General features: G+C 40.7%; 3 protein-coding genes across 4 annotated transcripts; 1 reads left to right on the top strand and 2 right to left on the bottom strand.

Moving 5' to 3' along the window:
* Positions 1-478: 478 nt before the first annotated feature.
* LOC125901944 (zinc finger protein 568-like) lies at positions 479-4,521 on the bottom strand. Of its 2 annotated transcripts, none has more exons than XM_049597986.1 (2): positions 4,147-4,521; positions 479-2,700 (listed from the first exon to the last, which is right to left on the bottom strand). In XM_049597986.1, exons 1-2 carry the CDS (start codon positions 4,415-4,417, stop codon positions 1,703-1,705), a joined length of 1,269 nt encoding a protein of 422 aa, XP_049453943.1. In that variant the 5' UTR covers positions 4,418-4,521; the 3' UTR covers positions 479-1,702. The 2 variants fall into 2 exon arrangements, with proteins under 2 accessions (XP_049453943.1, XP_049453942.1); XM_049597985.1 differs by having other exon boundaries at positions 479-2,706.
* Positions 4,522-5,210: 689 nt separating this feature from the next.
* Positions 5,211-17,346, bottom strand: si:dkeyp-68b7.12 (uncharacterized). The gene is made up of 14 exons (XM_049598621.1): positions 17,051-17,346; positions 16,107-16,485; positions 14,300-14,402; positions 14,044-14,188; positions 13,769-13,851; positions 13,113-13,220; positions 12,104-12,222; positions 11,828-12,002; positions 11,437-11,534; positions 11,184-11,255; positions 9,974-10,708; positions 9,681-9,868; positions 8,972-9,564; positions 5,211-7,489 (listed from the first exon to the last, which is right to left on the bottom strand). The coding sequence occupies exons 2-14, from the start codon at positions 16,192-16,194 to the stop codon at positions 6,019-6,021; spliced, it is 3,978 nt and encodes a 1,325-aa protein (XP_049454578.1). The 5' UTR covers positions 16,195-16,485; positions 17,051-17,346; the 3' UTR covers positions 5,211-6,018.
* A 1,715-nt stretch (positions 17,347-19,061) lies between these two features.
* Positions 19,062-24,058, top strand: si:ch211-155e24.3 (uncharacterized protein LOC100150696 homolog). The gene is made up of 4 exons (XM_049598010.1): positions 19,062-19,613; positions 19,714-19,823; positions 20,252-20,345; positions 20,865-24,058. The coding sequence occupies exons 1-4, from the start codon at positions 19,400-19,402 to the stop codon at positions 21,806-21,808; spliced, it is 1,362 nt and encodes a 453-aa protein (XP_049453967.1). The 5' UTR covers positions 19,062-19,399; the 3' UTR covers positions 21,809-24,058.
* Positions 24,059-24,582: the final 524 nt, after the last annotated feature.

Raw genomic sequence — 24,582 nt, forward strand, 5'->3', positions numbered from 1 at the left:
TTTGTATACTTTAGCTTTCTTCAAGATTTAAAGTCAATTTTCAAAAGCTGAGTTAAGTTTGAAGTTCAGTGAGTGAATAGAGATGTTGTCAGCTGCTGTTTCAAAGGTCAACAATGACCCGTCAAGTTCAACTTTTAGGCCTTGATCCTGAAGTGCTCAGAATATAAACAGTTTGAACACCTCCAGTTACATGACACTTTGTCACTTTGCTTGAGAGGGTAAATTAAGTTTAATTGCTCTTGTATTGTTTCTGTTTCTCTTCTAATTATTTATCTTTTACTTTTCAGTAAAAGCACAACTTATTTTAGCAAACAAAATGCAAAAGTAGCACTGTAAGGCCAACTGGTTTTACAGTTTACTTAAGGAAATTTGAGTCTGAGCCACCCTTTACAAACAGCATTGTGAACTGGCCTGTTTCAGACACCGTGTATTAAAAGTCCCCACACACTGAGACACAGTGAATGTAGTCTGACAATCATTACCTTATTTTATTATCATTTTTAAGACCTTTTTAAGTCCCCTTTTCTCACAACAAAATATTATTTGATTCAGCTATACTCACTAACTCATAACAAGTTCATAATTAAAACAAAGATGAGGAAATAATTAAATAAATAAAATAAACAATATAAAATAAATAGACACATTTATACGTTTGGAGAAAAAATAAGCAGGCATACTTATATATTAATAGAATTATTTAAAATTCTAAGTATTTTGTTTGTATATGTTTTTAAAAATTATATATATTTTTATATAAACAAAGACATTTTAAAAGCACAGGGGAAACAAGACATTTAAGTTGGAACCTTTGAGACAAAACTGAGAAAAAAAAGAGAGTATGAACAAACTTTAATATAATATAAAACAAATCTCTACTGATAATAAATTACTGCATAGGCAAACACCAACATTCCTTTTACTGTGACACATTTAAATCATCAATCGCCCTGCTGTTTTTAGAGGCCACATATTAAGTTGAATTAACATGATTTGTGTGTAATCAAAGTGTGACATGTAATTTTAGGTTAAATGCAATGTCCATATCTGGAGATGTCCCACATTATGAAGACCAAGGAACATTAAAAAACGTACCAATCAGGGAGAGGATACCGTGACATGTCCAAGGCACTGAAATACCTCTCAGTACAGTGCGATAATGCTGAAACTGGAAAAACTAGGGATGCACAGCTCCAACCTTTTCTCTCCTGAGGACATCTGCAGACACTGAGTACTGGCCTGATACCTGTTCTGTCTTTTTCTGAAACTCTGTGGAACTAATTGGAAAAATGATTATGTAAGCTACCAGAGCCCAGAGGAAAAACTGAGCTGGCAGCCCGCTGTGACTGAATTCATTTAACTGGTAGCGGAGGCACTACATTTTATGACACTGACAAAGACAGTGGATTTAATTTGGATCGGTCATGTAATGGCAGATAGCCAAGCTACAAACAGTGTGAGTTTGGGGTATGGTTGGGCAATAAGATGAGTCTGCATTTCAGTACACTCGTTATAAAAATTCATAAATATAACACCATTAATGGTAACATTTTTTGCACAGAGTTTGCCAGCAACCCTGCCTTGTCACCTGGAATACAAGGTCCACATTTTCTGGCTGCATTCACTGCATTACAACTGCCAAAGTACACCGTGCAAATTCTCCTAACTTTCTTGAGTCACTTAGAGCCCCTGTCCCTGAGCGCTATCTTCCTTGCAGGTGAATCTCCTGATGTATTTTGAGGTTACCCAGCACAGTGAAGCTTTTACCACACTGTCCACAGCTGTAGGGCTTCAGCCCACTGTGGAACCGCTCGTGTCTCAGGCAGTTGTCCTGCCTCGAAAACATCTTGCCGCAGATTTTGCAACTAAACGGCCTCTCCCCTGTGTGCACACTTTGGTGCGTCTTCAACCGCGTCTTCTGGGTAAAAGATTTTCCACACTCGAGGCACCTGAAAGGTTTAAAGGGCTGGTGGGAGGCCTTGTGCTCTTCTAGCTGAGACATGCGAGGGAAGCCCCTGTTGCAAACCAGGCAGATGAACAGTTTCTGATTCGTTCTCCAAACATTCATTTGCCTTTTTGCTCTCAGGTTGTTTCTATTGAGGATGTGATAGTCTGTGTTTGATCCTGACGTATCTGCTGTGGACCTCTGTGCATGAGGTGGGGCTAGTGAGGGCCCAGCCTGCTGTAAAGCAGACTGCAAGCGCTGCTCCTGACTGACTGGAGGGTGTGAAGCGTGTCTGAACTGTTCATTATGAACAGACTCTGAAGTGGTACTTCCCATGCACACTGGTTGAACCTCTACTTCTACTTTTATCGGCACACTTAAGGAATCATCTGCGATTTTCTCTGCTGCGGATGATGACGAGCTATAGGAACTTTCTGTATTTCTATGAGCAGCATATTGCTCAGCGTGAGGCGGGAAAATCTGTATGTGCTGCTGCATTGCAACAGAGCTTTTCTCAAACATGCTGCAAGCAGGAGGAGGCCAGATCAGGTCATCTCTCTCTCCCGCCTCAAAGCAAACGTCTGCTGTTACAGTGTTGTCTGTCGTTTCTGGGGTGGCAAGTCCATCTAACGGCTCGTGTTTCACTGCGGGCTTCGTGTCATGGCTCTCCTCTGTTCCGTGTCCAGGCTCACACAGTGATTGGCCAGACTTTGGCTCCTGATACACAGCACACATTTCCTGATCTTCTTTTTCATCTGCAACTGACAGAAATAAAATGCAGGTAGAGATTAATTTGGCTGCAAAAATTCAGGTCAGGCTTTCGATTTGCATATAAAAATGCTTTGATAGAAAAACAAATTGAGAGGAAAAAAACATCAAAATATCACAGAAATCTTTTTATGATTGGCTGAGGTGGAAATGCTGCTGCACCTATAAAAGCAAATAAATAAATTATAACACAAACACACCATGTCTGCCTCATTATTTGGCACTGCCTCAAGTACATGTTCATAGGAAGTACAACCTATGTAATTACATCAGTTAATTCCTTTTTATTTTCCATAAATATAACAACACACAGTAATATGACTTCATAGCACTGTTCAAATATTCACACCAAAAAAAACAAAGATGCCATTTAGTTAAATTTGAGGTCCAACTATCAACTTGTCAAGGTTGAAATAACTTCATATCTCAGGGTTCATATTAGTCTAGTAACAACTTTATTCTGACACTCTACGGCCAAGTTGTGACAGTAACAACATAAACATACCATACAACCTGGGTCAACTGTAGCCGAAACAGGGCAAAAAAATTGCACAGCATCGTGATAGCACCTTCAACTGCTTTATCTTTTTACCCTGTTTTCATAAGCTTGCATTCACTGCGCCAAATAAATTATTAACTTTTGCTCAATAAAAATCCCCAATGAATTTGCTGTAGGGACTTTGTGTTGATACTAAAACAGTTTTACACTCCATACATTGTAATGACAAAGTAAGTATGTGCTTGGTCTAACTACTCCTCTAAACAGAATTAAAGCTGTAGTGACTTAGTCTGGCTTTGTAAGGCCTGAAGCCCACTTAATACTGCTTGTGCTTTAATTAAGGGTCATTAAAACTACTTCTGCTGACCATAAAAAGGGCTGAACCCAGAACCCCTGCTTTCGGCTACATTTTCATCCGATTTTCCATGTTGTTTTCCACCATTTGAGGTTTGACTGATCGTTTCATTGCACTTCATTTGCATGGGAACCCTGTCTGTTATTCATTGGGACAGTACAGGCCCGTGGCTATTTACCTATTGTGTTTACTGGAAGGTGTCCATATCTGCAGAAAAATTACATTACTTTCTCTGAAAACTACAGATGAATTTCTAATTAACTAAGTTAGTCCTCTGAAATCACTATCCCAAATGAAACACTTTGGGTTTGGCAATTTATAGATAAAATGAAAAAAAAAAAAACAATGAGTGTCTAAATGTACTGATATGAAGAAATGTGTACTTTGTACTGTACAGACTGCGTGGAAAAAAGTGGTGTATTTTTATGCCGAATTAAACAGGAACCCATCAAAATCCTTGAGAAACTTAAGTTATGTTCTACCATGCAAAAGTGGAACTTAATAAGGTAGAGAAACCAGAATTTCAGCGTTTTTGAACGAGGTTTGGTGCGCAGCGAGATTACCCCAGTTGTTGCTCACCTTTTCGGGAAGTCTGTCTCCCGGCTGCTGTTTGGATCTGTTTGTCCTCAGTAGCTCGGGTCGTGGCTGCTTCTTGAGCGTTGCTGAGTTCAACCTCCATCATTTTCAAACTTCTTTTGAGCTCTTGAATCTCATTGTCCCTCCGACACATCTCCAGGCGCAGAACCACACTCCCGTCCTCCACCAGCTTCGTTATTTCGGCCACCGCAGCTTTCGCTAACACATCCATGATGGCGGCGACCTGCGTACCGAAAGAGGAAGGAAAAGACATCCTGTCGAGCGAAAATTAAAACACAGTAGGAGCAAATGTCGACCTTTATCAAACAACTGGGGTTCTGTAAAGAGGCAAAGCGCCTTCCCAGCTGTTTTATTTTGGTTTACTTCCGGGAAAATTAAAGAGCGGATGTGATGTAAGGGCAACTGACGTAACTCTTCTAATAAACGCGAATTACAAATCTCGATATTTCTATCTCTGATTTTAGAAAACATCTAAAAACGAAAAAGAACTGCACTTTATGTGCTCTTTGACTGTACCCACAGACAAATATTACAACTCTGATGTCAGCGATGTGATATATTAAATATCAGCAGGGGCGGAGCACCAAATTTTGGGCCCTGTGAGTATGCAGTAGCCTAACTGTGGGCCCCCTGCCCCTTCTCTTGTTCCATGTTTCTCTTACACACCTTTTTTTATTACAGTGTCAGTTTGCTCTCCTTCCCTTTCCTTTATGTACTTTTCTTTCTCGGTTCTTAGATTTCCCTTTCTTGAATAAAGACGTGTGCCCCAGTACTCACTTTTCCCTAGCTGCATTTATTGCAGGGGCCAACTAAACCATTTTGCACCTTTAAGGGGTGAGAGGGGCCTCAGGGAGCTCCCACTATTTTTTTATGCAAAGCTAAGTCCTCCAACTAATTTATTCAGCCAATTTTAATATAATTAGGCTCTAATTACTTACCTCCTTACTTACTTACCTACTACGACACCCCTGAATATCAGCAACACATTAACAGCTAGATAATGATAATAATAATAATAATAATAATAATAATAATAATAGAGGAAAGACTTGGAAACATCTTTTTATTCACATAATCCCAAAAATAAGTTTTGCAGGCATTATAATTTTCATAAATGATACATTCCATTCATTATCCCTGCTCTTTTAAATCTATCATTTAACCATATACTTGCCAACCCTTTATTTTTACATATACTGTGTACATAAAAATACTTCATATAACTACAAACAATTGTAAAATTGGACGACTAGTGCACAAAGAGCTTTAAAGCTAATGTTTTAACTTTTGATCAAAATTGAGTGGGATCTTAAATTCGATGGAAAGTTCAAGGTTGTGCATATAATATTTCATCCTTAATATCTCTCAGCAGCAGTTCTCCTTTAATCCCTTCTTTGTTGTTCTCTTTCAGTTTTATTTAACACAATATCAGGTAGCACAATTGCACCTGTTCAGTTATTGACTTGCTGATGGGGTATCCTGGTGACCTATGGGTTTAACGTGCTGACCATGTAATAGCATCGTCTGGTTCGAGTCCATCCAGGTGGGGACCTTTGTTTCATGTTGGACCCCATCCTCTTTCCCCTCATCCCTGTCAGCTCTCCACAGCTATCTATCTCAACTAGAGGGGAAAATTCCTCCTCTGAAAAATACTTTTAAAAAACCTACTAGTTTCCTGGCTGCACATCAAGTTTGTGTATGGTAGAAAAAAATCCACCTCATCATCTTTCGCAGCATTGCATAGACAATACTGCAATTTATACTGACAGAAAAATACAGCTCTGTATGCTACATGTAGAAAAATAGTTTGTACAGCCAAATTACTTTAAATCAATATACAGATTAAAAAAAACTTCACTGTACTTCGTATCCCCAATCCCTCTGCCTGTCCTTCTCCTTCTCGCACTCTTTCTCCTTTTCTCGCCTCATGGTTGCTATGGCAACAGCCTCGTCAAAGCACATGCTGAGGGGACTGTTTCTGCTCGAGTCCCTCGAGGCACTTTCCTCTCCATCCCTCCTCCTTTCCCTCTCTCCTCTCTCCCCTCCCCTGAGTGTAGGCTTCTCCTTTATCCTCCTGCCCTCATCTTCGCTGTCTCCTGCACAGGCTCTGTCCTGCTCAGTTGGGACTCTTGGACTTGTGTTTTCTCTCACTCTGTCGCCGTCTCTTTTCTCTCTTTGTTGCTGCTGCTGTCTGAGGGTCAGGGCGGTGATTTTGCAGTGCTGCGGCTTCGGAGGCACGACTGGGACAGCTTTTACTTGGTAAACCCTCGGATGTTTGGAGATGACCAGCTTCCTTCCCACTCCTCCTTCGCTGCTGTCACTTTCCTCACACTTTCTGCCTTCTTTCACTTCCTTCATATCACACCTGCCCTCTTTTTGTTGTTTATCTACCCTTGCTGGTGTTTGATGTTGCTTATCAGCTCTTTCTATGTCATAGATCTCTTTTTCTTTTTCTTCTTCTCTACCAGGATGCTGTGCTCCATCATTGATGGCATGCTTCCCTTGAATTGCTTCTTCTGGTTCATTCATATTTGGTAAGTTTTCCTCTTTGTCCTCTTGCTGCATCTCTGGCTCTGTGAGCTTTTCTTCAGTCGTCCTCATTGATTCCTCCACTACCTCTTCCCTTACTTCTGTCTCATATTTCCCTCCATCAACTTCCACCATTTTCTCTCCTGAAACATTTGCAACCTCCTCTTCCTCCTCTCCAACTCTGACATCTTCGATCATATCTTCATCCCCAGCAACCCTTTCTCTTTCACCCTCCTTCTCTTTCTGCTTACTTTCCTCATACTCTATCACTTCACATATAACCTCCTCAAGTTCAACCCAAATCTCCCTGTTTGTCCCACAGATTGGACTATCCTGCTCCTTTTCGTCTCCCTGTATCTTTTCTTCGTGTTTTTCTTCAGCAATCGCTTCATTGCCCTCCCCAGTGGTTCCCTCCCACATGTTCTCAGCACTATTTATTATTTGCAGATCTATTTCTTGACATGTGTCTTCTGTCTCTTGGTATACTTCCCTTTCTCTTTCTTTTATATCACAAATTCTGGGCTGTTCTGTTGGCCTTACAGAAAAGTCTCTGAACTCCTCTAAAAAAATGTCCTCAGTTTCTTTCTGTGTAGCACAAGAACCTTCCTGAGAAGGTGGGTAATCAGTGTGATAACTGTCCAACATGTCTACCTCCTCCTTGACTGTCATGTCAGCCACAGCGCTTGATTCATCATCGCTCGGCAGTGGAAACTCAGCGCAGCAGTGTGCTGATGCCTCTGGAGGTTGTTCTTTGTCACTTTGACTATCCTCCATCACGTCTTCCTCTGTTGCTTTGCTGCAGGTGGATGACAGATAGAAACATTTCAGAAAGAGAAATCTTGTTTTGGATAACTGGGTTTTGAGGTTTGTGAAACTGAGTTTCAGTGGTCGTTCAATAAATTTAACATCGGATAACAGTCAGTTTTGATTCTTTAAATGAGCGGTATATGACATTTAGAGCATTAATATATCAGAAAACAACTATTTGCTATGTAAAGATATAGTGGGGTAATGGCGTCCTGAGCAGAGAATGAAATCACACTCCTTCTGTGTGTGCTGCAATCTGAGCTTCTCTGTGGTTTGTTGTGGTAAGCCACTCCGGCGATGCAAACATGTTAGTGAATGTGAGTCCTTGTGTATCGTAGACTGTATAATAAAGATGGACGACATGACAACTCCTCAAAAGTGAAGACAAAACTTCTCAATTGCCCCCTGGTGGCAGGCTGCAGTACAGGTCATTAGGCCCACCCCCTCCATGTTAGTGGATGGAACATGAGCCAGAGATGGTTACAGTCATTTCAGGTAATTCTCATCGCACTGATGTGTGTTCAAGTGTTTGTTTTTCTGGTAAGTGTGGTTTAATTTAGTTATGTGACACTATTAAAACGGGGTTGGACGTCAGCTATGTGTGTCAATTGGTGTGCTTGCGATCAGTGACGCTGCTCATGATTGGTGGTACGGGTTTTTTGGTGGGAACTCGACACCACGGAGATTGCTACTGTGCTGACTCTGGCTATAAATGACGTCACCAGTGCAAGAAGGCAGCAACTGTACCCCCTTCATTTCTGTTCAGTGGGGGGCATGTGGAGATGTGTCGTCCATTGTTGTATACAGTCTATGGTGTGTATCCCACTAGCTAGCTAATCGCTGCCGCTCTGCAATGCACTTATATGGCGGTAACGGGTACCGCTGACACAGCGCATAGCGAAAGTGTGGCACACACCTTCCAGTTTTTCTCCTGGTTAACACTGTTAGCTCTGTCAGCATGGTTGCCACTATTAGCACTGTTAAGCACGTTTTTTCTGCGGCCACTTGGGAGCAGCCCAACGAGCCCTAAACACAACTTTGATATATTAAGATAAGTTAAAAAACAGACAGTTAAAAAAGAGTTGCTATTTCCACATTCAGCATATCCAGCTCTATACCTGCTAAATTATCTTCTATGTTCACCAGCTAGTCTACAGTTTGATGCTTAGAAAGTAGTGCACAGTGGGTTAATCAGCACTTTTCCCATAAAAACAGCTGCCTGCTGCATGAATGAACCAAAAGATGCTAAAACACTCCATAATTATCTGTGGGTTCATCACTACAAGCACCTTTCACATCTGACCCATTGTTTAAATAAAGATATTGGTTAAAGGTGTATGCTTATACTGTAAAAAGACTTAATCAGTGGAGCCTATGGCTCATAGAAATGCCCTTGCATGAAAACTGAGATTACAGGTTTGTTTCACATATGGAGTTATATATTTAAATTTCAAATAAGAATCATTTTCACCTTTGCCAATTTTCTTCCAGTTGGTCTCTTCCCTGCTCATCTTCCTCTTCCTCCTTTATCTCCTTTTCTTCCAGTCCATCTTTATCTTCTTTTTCTTTCACTTCCCCCTGTTCCTGATCACCAGCAGTCAATTCTTTACTTGCAGAATTTTCAAGGTTCAGTGTCTGGTGTTCTCTGTCCTCAGAGCTCTGCGCCTGATGTACAGAAACTCCACCGAGAGTACAACTGTCCAGTTTCTCAGTGTCTGGTTCAAAGGTCAAATCGCTTAAAAAGACATCAGCGGGAAGGCTTTTATAAAACATCTCATCTTCCTCACTATTATAATCATCATCATCACTGTCGTCCACTACAGCCTCGTCTTCAGAGCAGGACTCCTCCAATCCGTGGACAGGTGAGGTCATGTAAGGCAAGCTGAGGGATTTAGTGTGTCGGTCAATACTGAGCGGCCTGTGTGGATTTAACTCTGTCTGGCTCCGGGTTCGTGTTTCAGGGCTTGGATGCAGAGGTGGCTCAGCAGGATGATGGGAAGCTTGTGCCATAACTTCATACTCATCATCTGAGTGACCAGGAGGTTCAACGGAGAACTCGTTTACCTAAGAGTTACAAAGACACAGGAAGTGGAAAGGAATTCAAAAGAGAAAACTTTCTATTTATCTTTACCCCAAAGAAAATGTGTTAAGATATATTTTCCACCTACAACAACACACACCTGGCAGGAGACACTGCAGTCCATGTGGTCCAGGATGCTGCAGTCCATTTGGTCCAGGAATTCAAAGTTATCTTGAACGTAGCCGGACAGCTCCTGGTTGTCCCCTTCCACCTCAGTCGAGTTGAGGACGTCATGAGCAGGCTGAGTCTCCTTTAGCTGACAATCAGCTGACTCCACCCCTTTCATTACTAATAATAAAGCACAAAGCAAGATTATAGGTGAGCTTAAATTACTTATATCCATGTGGTGTGAACACAAAAAAACTCATATGGTTATGAAAAATATAAAGTTACCCATGTAGTCACCAAAATCCTTGTCATCATCGACAGCGTTATCTTCCTCAGTGTTGGAGGTCCGGCTTTTGGCTCGTTGCTCTCTGAACACATCTTGACGCCCCACCACCTCCTCTGGCTTCCGTCTACATTCTTCTCTCGCCTCCTCCTCCTTCTCCTTCTCTTCCTCACCATCACCACCTGTCACTGTATTCGCTTCTGCCTCCATGACTCCTTCCCCATCTGTCACTTTCCCACTGTGATTCTTCTCCTCTTTCTCAACCTTCCTGCTTTCTTCCACGTTCCTTTCCATTTCTCTGCTCTCCTTCCTCTCCGTCTCCTTACCCTCCACCCTGTCCCCTACATCCTTATCCCTGCTGCGGTGGATGACTCTGTCACCCCCACCCCCTTGCAGCACCCCTAATGCCAGGTTAGAGGTGATGTGCAGGGGCACAGTAACCATGGTGGGCCCCGTTATGTGCATGGCTGCTCTTCGTCCTACTTTAGTGGAGAGTCCTGGGGATCTAGACTGTAGAGTCTCGTTGCCTGTAAGTCCTAAACCTTCAGGGTCAAGAGAAGTGTAAGTGCCCTGAGTCCCTGCACCGCCGCTTACTAACCCTGTTCCCCTGCGGTAGGTTACAGCGTATTCACTGCCACCTATTGCACCGGTCGTGGCCTCGGAGCCAGGCTGTGGGGAGGGGGTGACGAGGGAAGACATGTTGGTGGAAGGAGGGCGCTGAGCAGTGCGTCTGGTACCTGGAATACAACAGACAGATGAGACCTGAGGCAGGCTAGGTGTGACCTCTTTTTAAATAGTTAAATATGATCTTATGTCTGACTGTTCATCTGTATCTTAACAAAAAACTGTGTCGGGCATCTTTAGGCAGACAAATTTGTTTTAAAGGGTTATTACACACAAATACTTAGTGTTATTGAGTCATGAAAAATGTTCAGTTTTATGTGCAGTTTTTCACCAGATAAACTCTTATTTGTGTCACTCTAAGTATTGCAAGATTTTGCTTGGAAAAAAGGCTTCACTGCCAACATTTTTCCCAGGAACCACTTTATATAAAAAATAAATAGTGTGTGAGTACTGTAAAATAATCCCTACTGATGATTCAGAGTAACAGGGTTTGTGTAAGAACAAGGCTTTTTGAGTATTTCAGATGTCATTTTCCAATTATCTGAACAACACAAACTGAAATGAATTAAAGTGTGACAAGTGCAGCACCTTCATTTGGATAGGGAGGGGTGCTGAGGGAGTCCATGCTTCTTGCTGGTCTCAACGCAGGTCTCTCTTTCTCTGAAACAAAGAACCAAACATTGAAGAAAAAGTATATTAAAGTGTGCAATGATAAAGAACCTAAGTACACAGAGAGTTTACGGTTGTAATATATCATTGTAATACATAGTTTAACAATAAAGACAGAGTAAAAAATGCAAATAATTAAGTCATCCAGGTTGGGAGCAAGTATGTTTTGTACCTTTGGATGAGTGTTTGTGCCTCCGCCGTGGGTCAGGGAATCGCCCCCCGATGTTGAAGATGGACATCCACTTCCTGCCTTTAAGAGATCCTTTCCTCCTGAATAAGTCACAGAGAAGAAGTCTCAAGAACTTGTTTACTAAGATTCAATGATGTGATGTCATCATTGAGCAAACACTGTAAGCATCATTACACCACACTGTACACTTACATCAGACCTAACATGGGAAAAGGTTCTCTAAATGCCTGCATGGTAAATGTCACTTTTATAAATCTGATTATTTTCCTGGTATCCTGATTAATCACCAGCTTATAATCACTGACCTTTGACCTTTGTATGAAAATTTTACAATCAACCAAATCAGCAATAACAGGTAAATGAGTCTACTCACTTGTCAGTGCCTTCGATGATAGCATGGTAAGGTCTTATGGCTAGAGGACCATCTCCTGGGCTGATGTTGCCAAAGTGGGGGATAGACTGAGAAGGAGCCGACCTGAAAAATCCTTCATCCTGACTGGGCATTGCTGACGGGGAGGGGAGAGACTTCCTCCTCTCACTAGATACACCTTAAAACAGCAGAGGTGAGTCAGTGATACAGTGCGAAACACATAAGTGTGTGAAACAAAATGGAAATTCAGTCTTATGATCAGACTATGAGGTGTGTTACCTGGGTCAGGAAACAGCTGAGGGACGTGTGTGAGGATGAACTCCACCACGATGGACTGGACCCTGACCTCCATGAAGGCTGCTGTTCCGTTAAACCCAGACGCCTCAATATCCTTTGACCTTAACATACAGATTGATTGATTGATTGATTGATTGATTGATTGATTGATTGATTGATTGATTGATTGAAACTGGAGGAAATTAAATCTATGTTGGAAGAGAGGCAAACAAACATGAGTGAATAAATAAATGGACAGATTAGTATAAGAAATTATTGAATGCTGGAACAAGTGAAGAGAGTGAAGGAAATGAGGAAAGGAAACATCCAATGATTTATGATATCATCAAATAAAACTGCTCTAGTAGTAAGACATGTTATCAAACTATAATTTACAACTTAATGGTTAACACATTACACACAGAACACAAATTAACACTGTCTTGTGTCCCTCTAAAACACAAACAGCAGAGTCAGGGCAGATTGTGAGTCAGTGTGAACTTCACCAGACAGAGTCAATGCATACATATATTATTATATATCATGATATTACCAGGGGTGTAGTACTATTTGTTTAAGCACCAGAGCACACCTATGACTCACGCACATGTGTACAGTTCAATCATGTACTGTTTCAGTGGCAAATGTAATCAACGATAACTATAAATGAAAGGATGTTTTGCTGCCTTTTCATCGTTAAGGTATAGACTGAGAAAAAATAATTTATTTCACATTCTACTGCCGGCAGCTACCAGCATCTTTTAAGGTGGAATGTTTTCTTGCATATTACTTAGTGCATGAGCTGATGTCACAAATCAGTCACCACACCTTAAATGTTAAAATGATAACTTTCCATTCTATTTGTTTTTATTGGCTCTCTTGTATAACATAGACTCTAGTGATGCTTGGATCTTCAAGCGCTTAAAAAATGTGTATCACTTTTAACTGTATTACGCATGTATGTGTATAGTCTATTTTCTAAATTGCACTACACCACTGGATATTAGCAAACCTGAGCAGATTGGGGGCCCAGACGATGGCCAAGTTCCTGGAGTGCATGTTGGTCTCTGAGGAATACGAAGCCATTTTGACAAGATGGCGCATCAGAAACTCCAGAGTCCTGATGATAAGAAAGTGAAGCGTCAAAGTCGGTAAGACAGAAGCAAAATAAAACCCTTAAAAAAGTGTGAATTGACTGAATAATTTAGTTCTATGTCGATGACCTCATTAATTACTTTAACAACTAAAATCATATCGTACAGGGTTTCTTCGGACAAAATTGTATCAGATGGGGGTTCTGAGATTTACTGTGTATTTCTGTGTGTGTACTACCTGAAGCAACAGTATAATTCCCAAATGATGCCCAACCTATCCTCTACCTGGCTTCTGAAAGTCCTAAAATCTACCTATACAGGAAGTTCACTGACAAAGAGTCAGGCAGGTTGCATGTGGATGTCCCCATTTTTCCAAAATAGCGTGGACTTTGTAAAACCCTCAAAACTAATCCAATGAATAAAAATGTTGTAACAAATCTGTAAAGGTATCCACTGAATGCTATAAATGCAGAGAAATACGGACTGTCACATGCTTCCTTAAGGTAGAGAAAAGGTTTTATGTAGCTGTGAAAACTGCATGGGATTATTTAAGAAGGGCAACAGATGACTGTACCTGTAATGTGGTGCTGGAAGTTCTTTCAGCACATCTCTGATCTTTACAAGCCTCTCCTCCTCCAGCTGAATGGCCACAGCCTCCTGTAACACAGATGTATGTTTGAATCAACACGTCATTGCAGTTTATCACTTTTATTCCAATTTAATTGCTGGAAATATGGCACATAGGGAAGACTTATTCTGATTTATATATTCCACGCTTTCTTTGCAGGAAAGGCAAAGACACGCATGAGGATGGAAACTGTGAAATGTTTGCGTGTCGGAGCTACTCACGGCAAACTTGTCATACAGCTGGTATGTGAGCAGAGGGTTTGGCAGCTCCCTGAAATAAGCTTTGCACAGAGAGCTGACACAGTGGATGTCCTGCAGGTACACATCCTTGTTCAGATCTGGACTCCCGTCATTCTCGAACTCACCCCTGGTTGTTTGCACACATAGATTCATTTTAGAGTATATAAACACAACACACCTCATTACAGTCTTGGAGGATACAGATATAGGTTCAACAAAAGGCACACACACATCTTACCTCAGTTTCTGTATGTTGGACGACACTCCAGACAACCTGTAGATGCCATCCACGATTCCATTTTTCTCAACAAACTCACTGCAACATTGCAACACCTGAGGAACTGTGGGAAACAAGAAATGATGAAAATTAATGAGATGAATAATAACATAAAAACAGCTTGTAAAATATTTGATTTGTTAACTTTGAACACACACATTCAGGAATTTTTGTAGTTTCTTTGTACATTTCTGTAGATCAATGTTTCATATAGTCAAGTAGCCCTACCATCTGTTTTGTTTATGACACATATGTCATATACAGAAAGACAAAAAATACCCTCTCACTGCTATCTCGCTATTGATCTTTCTTTAATTCTACATGGACACCTGATCGTTGTCAAAATGTCCTGTATATGTAAAATAAAAGGAGCTTCAGAGATGAGATAGTGATGTGCTATTTCGTGCTTTTATACACCAGAAAATAGTATGGATGTACCTCCTGATGATTGTCAAAAGTGTCAGGTACAAAATATATCGTAGAAATATGCATTAGCATCAAATCACGACATATTCAAAGCATGGAGTATAAGTACTGTATTCAAATCAATGTCAATTATACAAATATGTGTTCATAGACGTACATTTAAAGTTTATAGATTAAACTATTCATAAATTAAATGATTTTGTAAAAGCATTTTTAGCCTGAAATATCTCAACAACTATTTAATGAATTGCCATATCATTTTGTGCAGACATTCAAGGTTCACAGAGGATGAGTTGTCCAGAATTTGGTGATCTCTGGCTTTTCTTTAAATGACATCATGAGCTTCCTATTTGTGTTTTTGATTTAAATTGATTCAGACATTCATGTTCCTCCCAGCAAGATTCTATAAACTTCAGTGATCCTGAAGTGCCATCACTGGGTCAAAATTTGATTTTGTCTAATATTTTGGTTTTGACCAAATACCTACAAAACTAATGTCATTCCCATCAGCCTCGGTTGCACTTTGTGTTTATTGCTAATGACAAACTATGATTGTGAATATGGTGAACATTAAACCTGCTTAACTTCAGAATGTTATCATTTTCATTGAGAGCATGTTAGTATACTGGCGTTACCATTTAGCTCAGTGCACTGCTGTTACGAGTTCAGCATCACAGAGCTGCTAGCATGACTGCAGATACTTAGTCTTATTACTATAACAGGAAAATTAAAATGCAAAATCCACTCTTAAGGAATATGGCATGGCAGATTGAATAAGATGCGGATTACTGCAAGAAATAATAAAGTAGTATGTACTCAAGAGTGTTACAATATAAAATAACCAAGAGTTGCTCTTTCAAGTATTTGAGGTGTGGTAATGCTGTGAACATGATGCAGACACGTCCTTTAAAAAAAGTAAAAGCAAGACTTTTTTTGACTTAATATCTGTCTGAGAAGTATCATCGGAAAAAAAGAGAAACTAAGCACTTTAAAAACATGACAAATGGCATGACTAAATAAAAGCTGTCAAAAGTTGCTGACGATCATTCCTGTTTAGTATTTCTCTCACCAACTGTAGGCTGACATTTAGAGGATGTCACCTGTGGTTTTGAAATATTTAAAGAAACACTGAAACAATTCTGTCTTACCAGATTGATGAGGACAGCGATCTATATTCATATACATTTTAATATAAACACTGTATGGTTATTCAGACGTCCATGGTTAGGCAACACTGTGTTTCTGGTGATTTGACATTCACGTGTATTGCTATTTCACTTTAGTTTGTGTTGTAATATGCCTGTCATGGAGGAAATGGTAACAGGAAAGTCTGATCACTTACCCTCGTGAGAGGAGGCAGTTAGGTGCTCCAACAGATCACATCCAAACACCTTCTCTTTGTTCCCTCCTTTTCTCCGAACCCTCCGCATCTCTTCCTCTCTGCTGTATCACCTCACATTCAGACCTGCCCGAGCTGCTCTGGTTGTGACCGTCAGACCAACTGACTGTCTGTGTGGCTGCTGGATGTGTTGCCCAACTCAGTTAACGTGACACTGACTTTGTAGAGGCTCTGCACATTTCACAGATTTGACCGTGCTGCTGCTTCTGTTTCCTTTGCTTCAGTGCATGTTGCTGGGTGCAGGTTGTTTCCTCTGTAAGCTGTGTTGGAGTTGATATGTCAAAGCTGGAGTGTTAGGACATACTTTAGTTTGTCTTCCACCCTGCAAAAGTAGAGTAAGAAAAGTTTCTTGGTGCAAAAACAAGCTTCACATTGCATACAGATATCGCCCCTTAAAAATCAAACAGATTGCACTGAATCCTCAGCAGGCATATGTGGCTCTCCACTTCCCCCTGATGCGCTCAATTTATTTTCGAATGAAAGGCCACACCCTTGCCTCTGTACTTCTCCTATTCAAAGAAGTGTGCCTCTGAATGTTTCACTCCAATCACACTATAATGTCACTCCGTGCTGGTGGACCCATGTAAACCTCCACTCTCAGCTTAAACCAGAGGACTGAGCTCTGTTCAGTCACAGTGTGTCCTCAATGCCCGCATGTCACGGCCATTGCGGCCCCCTTCTTTCACTGTAGCGGAAGTCGAGCACTCTTAAAGCCTGAGCATATAGACTCATACAGACTTTCAAACTCACTCCCCACCCCCTCCATCTTCCTGACACCTGCTACTGCTCTTCCTCTGTCCGCCATCCCTCCTATCTGTCCACTTTTAAGAAAGAGTTTCCATATAGAAATGTGAGGAAATAAAAACTAAAAAAGCAAGTGTTCCTACCTTCACTCTGCATCGGCACACAAGTAGCAGCATAAAATGATGACGCAAGAAACCACTAAACTTCCCCTGTTAACTTCCTGAGTGTCTCTCCTTCTCTTGTGCTTTCTCTCTGTATGTGGCCCACGGTTTCTCCGCCTCCGCTGATTGAGTAGGGAAATCAGTTCTGTGTATCTGTACAATGCATCTATTTCCCTTTATGTGCTGCGTTTGTCTCTGTATCGACTGAGTTCCATGTGAGCTTCTCACACTGGCAGCAAGAAATGGACAGAAACTGTATGTACTGGACAAATTCAACTAATTTCAGTCTATTTCCTTTGATTTAGTTATTATTGTGCATCAATGCTACTTGCCAATACGATCCCTACAAACTAAAGCATCACACAGAGCTTCAGTGAGTGCTGTAGAAGTACCATTAAGTGTGGAAAAGGTTCAGAAAGCACAGGCACAATCATCAAAATATATGTGTCACAATTAGTTTCAACATGCTACAAAGTGCCACAGAGTATAACTATCCCGATGACCCAAACATCGCACCACAACTGAAACTAAAACTACCACAAATAAATCACATTTTAGCACAAATGGTCACAGATTACCAAACAGTAACACACTGTGCAGCAATCACTAGAATCTACTGCAAACAACCACAAAGCCTGCAACAAATACCAAATGAGAACCACAGAGAATACCAACCGACTTAGCCCAGAGTACCAAGAGTTTCCATAAAGTGCTACCATAGATTGCAAAAATGGCCTACACTAAAATATTCACAACGACTGGCATTCTACAACAAAGTACAACAAAGAATCACAAAGAATCTTATCTAAAAGCACACAAGTATTAGAAACAAAATGTACCTGAAGTATCTATACTGTAGTAGTGGGGGCGATGATAGTGGAGAAGAAGTTTAAAGTAGCATAAAATGGGAATGCTCAAGTCAGCTACCTCAAATCTGTGCTTAATCCCTGCACTAAATGTATATAGTCATATTCCACCATTGTGTTTTAGACATTCAGTAACAAGTAGACACCTGGATATTACTTGGACATCAGTGTTACAGGTATGGATAGTGCAATGTTGTATGGAACAGAATAATAATACACTATTTTGATAGTCTCTGATACTGATACAGTGTAGCCCTGTATGGCAGTTTGTGGCCATATCTATTTCCTGGGCCTTTATCCTGGATAGAGGTCATGAATCAAACCCCCTCATTAAGTCTTTGTAAGTTGTCACAAATTGCTTTATTGTTGGTTAATAAATAATTAATCAATCAGAGTTTTAAGAATAACCATTTGAATGCTAGGTTTTGAAAAATTCCTTTGGTTGGTGTTTCTATGGATAATATCTAATAATGCAGATGTAAATGTTGGGAATCCATAAATAAATACTTGTGGCTTTCATATTTTCTAATGTGCCATCAAGTTAACTAAAAGAAATCCCTTAACTGTTAATACATTGCTTTTGGTCCAAATACTTGAGAAATAGTCTTTTTAGACCATAAATGCCTCATAAGTGATGCAAAATCATGAGTAAATGAAGTATTAACCATTAGTTGCACTGTTTATAAAGGGTGACTTACTGAAAGTGGTACTATAAAATGCATTCAATGTCTCTGTCACGCACAAACACATATCCAAATAGTGCTACTATTAAACATGGCCTTGATTGGATCTATATCTTCGTATCAGCGTATCAATGGCATGGTGATCATGCTTGAATGTGTGGCTTCTAAATTTAAAATTATTTTTTATATTCAGAAACAATTTCAGGTTATATCTATTGTGTAATTAAAATGGAAACATATCTTGCTATATTAGCAACTTTGTAATATTTGTCAATATTTAAATCACTTCAGTTCACCGTGTGGAGCTGGAGTTCTATTTCCGGCGCTGGTGTCATACTGCGCATGTAGTTAAATATTTACGGTAACACAACAAATGACGCTGCTGTGCCAACCTCGTTTTGGATTCCATTACGTCCCTTAGTAGCGGAGTGACGTTAAATTAACAACACTGCTAACGTTAAAAAATACTTAAACATTTCCCAATTTGTATTAATTTCACGTAGCAAAAGGTGTTACCGTAAGTTTGGAAAAAATATGCATTATTAGTGATGGGAATAAAGAAGAGAGGGAGTGAGACCGCCCGTGCGAACCGCGGGGTGTTAAAACCGAGCGACCCTCTCCCTCTACAATCCACGGAAAAAAATTACAGAACAAGTACAGAGCATCTCCCGCTCCTCTGACCAGCAATTTGTACACAATCATCCTAAAGTGAGTGACATACAGGCGTGTGCAGGTGAATATATTTATTTGTGTTTGAGTAAGAAGCGGAAGTCGGCGTCAACATGGAGAACTGCGGCTTCCAGAGCCAGATACTGTCCGTCATGGAGGTCCTGGCCAAGGCGGCCGTGGCGGAGATAAACCGGCGTGTGGATGACAGCTGCGCGGTGCTCCGGCTGGAGGTGAGCCAGAGCCGGCGGGACATCGACCTGCTGAAGAGGAAGTGTGAGGTGATGGAGGCTGAGCTGAGGAGGACCAGGATGAGAGCCAGGAGGAAAGGTGGGGACGGGTGGCATGATCATTTCTTTCCCTGGTGTCAACTTACTGTCTGTAGTTTCTGCTTTTAAAACTGTGTATTTTTGTTCCTCTTCTTCCTCAGTGTTTTATCCTCCAGCAGCAGAGAGATTCACCTCTTTAGTCAAAGTAGTGTTGAACAAAGACAGACAGAGCACAGACTGGGATGCTGAGGCTCAAAATCAACCCCAACAGGTATAAACACTACAAAATATTATTTTGATTCTGCTTTCACCTGCTTTTTGATTAATCAGCTGCACATTCAGCCCATAAAGTGCCAGCAAAGCATGAAAAATGCCCATCACAAGTTCTCAGAGCAAAATGTTGTCTTTGAATTGCTTGTTTTGTTTGACCAACAGTCCAAAGCCCAAGTATGTTAAATTTACCATGATATTAAACAGATAAATGTCTTACATCTTCACTTGGTACATGACTTAAATAATTAACTGATTATGAAACATGCTCATGTACCCATATCTGTGGTAAGTCTGTTGTACTGAGATGTAAACTTAGTGCAGGTGTGTTTTCCTTTTACTTGCACAACCTGTGTGTATATGACTCCACAGTGTGTGAGGTAGTTCATCTCCCCTGTGTGAGTGTTAATGTTGAGCCTGGTGTTGCAGTGTGCAGATGCAGAGCCTGCTAATGAAGCTGAACACATAATGATCAAAGAGGAGTGCGCGGAGGAGGACATGTGGAACTCAGAGGACAAACTGAGTGAGTTAAAAACACAAACATCAGGCACTTACTTTGCTCATCACACTATCAGCAACAAGTGAGTACTTCTAAAGCTTGTTGTTCAGAACATGTGATTAAAAAATATCCAAATTTCTCGGCGCATTAGAGTATGTGCTCGCTGATTTAGAGTACATAATAGAGCTAAAGAAAAGACAGTTTAGTAGTGGGTGTCACTCTAAAATTTATCCTGCAAACCCAGTGAATTGTTTCAGAGTCTCTCAAGATGTATCCCTGAGACTAGTTCCCAAAGCCATCTAGAGAAACAAGGAGCGCTGGCAGCCTTTCATTCTGTAAGAATTGCCTACATAATGTCAACACTTGCAGTAGTGTGCCTGGAGAATCTGTCCAAGACCTAAAAGTTCTTGTTCTGTTGAAATGACTATGTTTTGTACATTACTCTTTGCAATAAAAAAAGAGGAGTAATTAAAAGATGTGTTAGACTTAGAGATTGAAAACCCTCTAATGTAAGATGGTGTGTCATTCCTGTGCTTTCTTTAGTCTCTGAAGCCGAGCAGCCGCCATGTTTCGACGCCTCACAACCTGCCCAGGCTGACAGCTTTGTAGAGCGTTACCACTCAGCTGAGAGCCCAGCTGACCACGGCTCTCTAGTTTCCCCAACAGACGGCTACAGCGCTTTCCCAGAGCAGCAGCTGAACAGAAACCAAACTGGGGCAGAGCTTATAGTGAAACACGAGAATGAGGAAGAGCCCAATGAGAACGCAGCTCCTCTCAATTCAGCCCACAACTTTGTGACAGAGGAAGGTAATGGACAGCTGTGGTCATCCGATGTGTGCAGAGACGCTGTTGATCCAAGCTTCTCATATGCCGAGCAGCAGTTTGAGCCAATCCCCTCTGTGTTCCCGTCTCAAAGTGGATTGCATTTGCAAGACATGGTGCCTCAAATGAACACAGGGAAATCACAGTCAGTCGTGGTGAGCGCAGCACGAGTGAAAAGACGAGCCAGAGCGTTTGGATGTAAGAGACCGCAACCAGACGAAGGACATAGTGCGTTATCTCAGATAAACACCATGGATCAGTGCTTGATTCCTCAACAATCACAACATCAGTACAGAGACTCTCCTCACACGAGGAACCCAAACGAGGATTTGACATCGCCAAACCCAGGGCACAGCCGCAGTGGCTTCAGCCTGGCGAGGAGGATGAGGACGCCCTGGAGGTCCGGCATTGGCGAGAAGAGGTTCAGCTGCACGTACTGCGACAAAAGCTTCATGAGGTTCAGTCAGCTCAAAGAGCACCTGAGGAGTCACACGGGGGAGAAACCATTCAGCTGCCTGCAGTGCGGCAGGAGCTTCACCAAACAGTGCAATCTCATCAGACACGCAGTCGTTCACTCCGGAGAGAAGCCCTATGAGTGCTCGCTGTGTGGGAAGTGCTTCACCCAGCGCTCCAGCCTGAAGTCACATCAGAAAACAGCACACTGAGCTCACATGGGGTTTATTTAATATATCACATAGTTTGGCGACGTATCGCTAAAATTATTGTTTGTTTTTATTGTTGTTTTATTGTATTACTTTGGTTTAAAACAGTTTTATATTATGATATTTAAAATTTTGATATAATGAAAGAGATTAGTCTGGAAACACAGTATCATTGTTAAACTTAAAGGGTCATTCCAGTGTGGTGGCAAGTTCAAGTACAAATCATGTACACAGATTCACATCTTTGCTTTTTTCCTAGTATTTTTCCTACCGCTCCAGGCAGCCAAAAGCATCTATTCTTTTTCACACTGTTTTAAAAACACTCAGTGGACTCTTGAACCTTACATGTGTGGTTTAATCCATCACACCAAACACTTTTCACAACAATAGCTGACAAAAATGCTTGTGTAGAATTTAACTGACTCCCTGAAACTAGACGAATAACACATTAAGATTTCTAACCACAGTAAATGGTCAGTATATCCAATCTGTAGGGAATGTGTCAGAAAATGCAATGCACTGGTGTGGTTGTTGTCCCTGCTTTTAAAGGCTCTGTAACTGTAAAATGAGTGACACACACCTACTTTATTCAGATCAGCACTTCTGATATGTTGTGTATAACAGTCACATTGTCACATTTTATTGTGAGACTACTTGTTTTTTATGTTGGACTGTTGTGACATAAAATGATGCACATTAGGAAACTCCACACAGACAGAAACATGAAAGATTCACTCATTAAAATGATGCAGATAATGAATGAAATTCTGATTCTTTTTTCAATATTTTTCAATAAGGGCATCAGGTAGTCTGCTTTTCCATGTTACACCAAACGCTGAAATCTGAGTGATGCCAGAGGTGAAATGTAGAAGACAACTAAAATGACCAAATGTTAAAAATCTTGGTAAATATCTTTTACATTCGCCAGCAGGCACATTCTTTTCTCGTCCAGATGGACAGAGGAGGCTTAAAGGATGTTGGAAATACCTTCAAAATTGCAGTAAGTTTTGTCAGATGACCTCCAGGCTGCTTTTTACATATCGTCAGGAATGTATCTTTCAGGAAACCGGAAGCTTAGCTCTGAGACACGAGAGAGAGAAACAAACTGGGGTTCAGGCTGCCTGACTGAAACAGTCAAATATTTCTTAGTGCAACCAACCTGTGGAAACCAGAGAGCTGAGGCTCCACTGTGACACTCCATCAGGACGTAAAGTGTGGATCTTTTAACACCAACTGTCGGCCTGAAAGCAAATGTTTTCACACTTATTTCAAAACAAATGTGCCTCTAGATGTTCAGTCCAGGCTGTCTGAGCTTATAAGAATAAGAGACAAACACAAAGAAAAATCAGAAAAGCCTTGTTACTCAATCAGCAAAAACATCTGTCTGTATTCATCAAGGCAGGTAACACAAAATTTTTACACAAATATACAAAGGTAAGACATGAAAAATGTTTTCTCATAAATATCAGATCCTTTATACTGTAAAACAGTGTCATTAAAGTTACATTGGTTGCATAGAAAAGTAGTGATAAGTAGTTCAGAGGACATCCCCACGTATATCGCTGTACAAGTGCATCTTAGTTCCGATTGAAGTGATCAGACTGAGATCAGCAGAATGTAACATGAGCATCAGAAGGACGTGCTGCAGTGGAGACAAACGTGGTTCGACAAAAATAAATCTTATTTCATAAGTCATTTAGTTTGTACAGTGAAAACATTTAGATGAACACTGATTAACGGATCTGATGTTACACTGGCCGTCCCAGTGAGACTGAGTAATAAATGAAAAGGCTTTTATCCCAAGGAAGTTGATTTCAGAAATTTTACTGGAGTGTGTTGATAAAAGTAGAAAATGCCGTGATGAGACCATTTAAAGGTCCAGTGTGGAGGATTTAGGGGCATATACTGGCGGAAATGGCATACAGTATAAATACCTATGTTTTCATTAGTGTTTAATCACCTGAAAATAAGAACCACTGTGCTTTTGTTTCCTTAGAATGAGATGTTTATGTTTACATACAGAGCAGGTCCACCATGTTGTTCTACAATAGCCCAGAATGGACAAATCAAACACTGGCTCAAGATAGGGCCACTTATGTTTTCACATTGGGGAGAGCAGTTCTACATTCTTGGCACACGGGAGAAGTTTCACTTCTGGTATCTCACCACTAGCTGCCACTAAATCCTACATACTGGACCTTCACTGAGACAAACTGAACCAAATGTTAGTAGCAACTACTTAGGGAGTGTGTCAGAGTATCTTGCTGTAAAACATTTAGCTTCAGATTGGAAATGTGCCCCAATTAAAAAATATATACATTGAATTTTAAGTAAAATGTTGCTACTTTAACTTAGCTTATCTTTTCGAGAGAAAAACGAACATTACATTTATTTAGTACTCAGCTCGGCTCTCTGTCTGATTTGGATATTTTCCGCACAACAAAGTGAAAACTGAACATCTGGCACATCTGAACGGAAAGAAATAAAAGACCAGGTTGTGCTGTTTCCCCCAAATCAAAATATTATTCATCCAACTCAAGCTGAGTCACGGCTGCTTTTGAGTAAAATGGTTTGATTAACTGAAGTCTCTTTTGGCTCTCTAAGTAAGTGAAATTTACCGGGTTCTTTTTCTTTTTTAAAGACACTGGAATTGAAGTGGAATTAATTAATTGGAGTCTGTGTGGGAAGTTATTGCTCAAAAAAATGTAGTCTTTTATACTCATTTTCACCACATGAAATTTTGATTCCCTCTTATGCATGGGACAGTAAGAACAGGG

Source organism: Epinephelus fuscoguttatus, linkage group LG15 (genome assembly GCF_011397635.1).
Source record: "Epinephelus fuscoguttatus linkage group LG15, E.fuscoguttatus.final_Chr_v1".
Lineage (NCBI taxonomy): Eukaryota > Metazoa > Chordata > Actinopteri > Perciformes > Serranidae > Epinephelus > Epinephelus fuscoguttatus.

Bases quoted from the DNA above. Each gene is read 5' to 3' on its own strand.
- LOC125901944 (XM_049597985.1), bottom strand. From the start codon at position 4,417: ATGTCTTTTCCTTCCTCTTTCGGTACGCAGGTCGCCGCCATCATGGAT. The intron at 2,707-4,146 runs GTGAGCAACAAC...TATTTCTGTCAG, and splicing joins GAGACAGACTTCCCGAAAAG to TTGCAGATGAAAAAGAAGAT.
- si:dkeyp-68b7.12 (XM_049598621.1), bottom strand. From the start codon at position 16,194: ATGCGGAGGGTTCGGAGAAAAGGAGGGAACAAAGAGAAGGTGTTTGGA. The intron at 10,709-11,183 runs GTGCTGCACTTG...GTTGTATTCCAG, and splicing joins CCCTCCCTATCCAAATGAAG to GTACCAGACGCACTGCTCAG. The intron at 7,490-8,971 runs GTGAAAATGATT...ATCCACCTGCAG, and splicing joins CTGGAAGAAAATTGGCAAAG to CAAAGCAACAGAGGAAGACG.
- si:ch211-155e24.3 (XM_049598010.1), top strand. From the start codon at position 19,400: ATGGAGAACTGCGGCTTCCAGAGCCAGATACTGTCCGTCATGGAGGTC. The intron at 19,614-19,713 runs GTGGGGACGGGT...CTTCTTCCTCAG, and splicing joins GATGAGAGCCAGGAGGAAAG to TGTTTTATCCTCCAGCAGCA. The intron at 19,824-20,251 runs GTATAAACACTA...CTGGTGTTGCAG, and splicing joins CTCAAAATCAACCCCAACAG to TGTGCAGATGCAGAGCCTGC.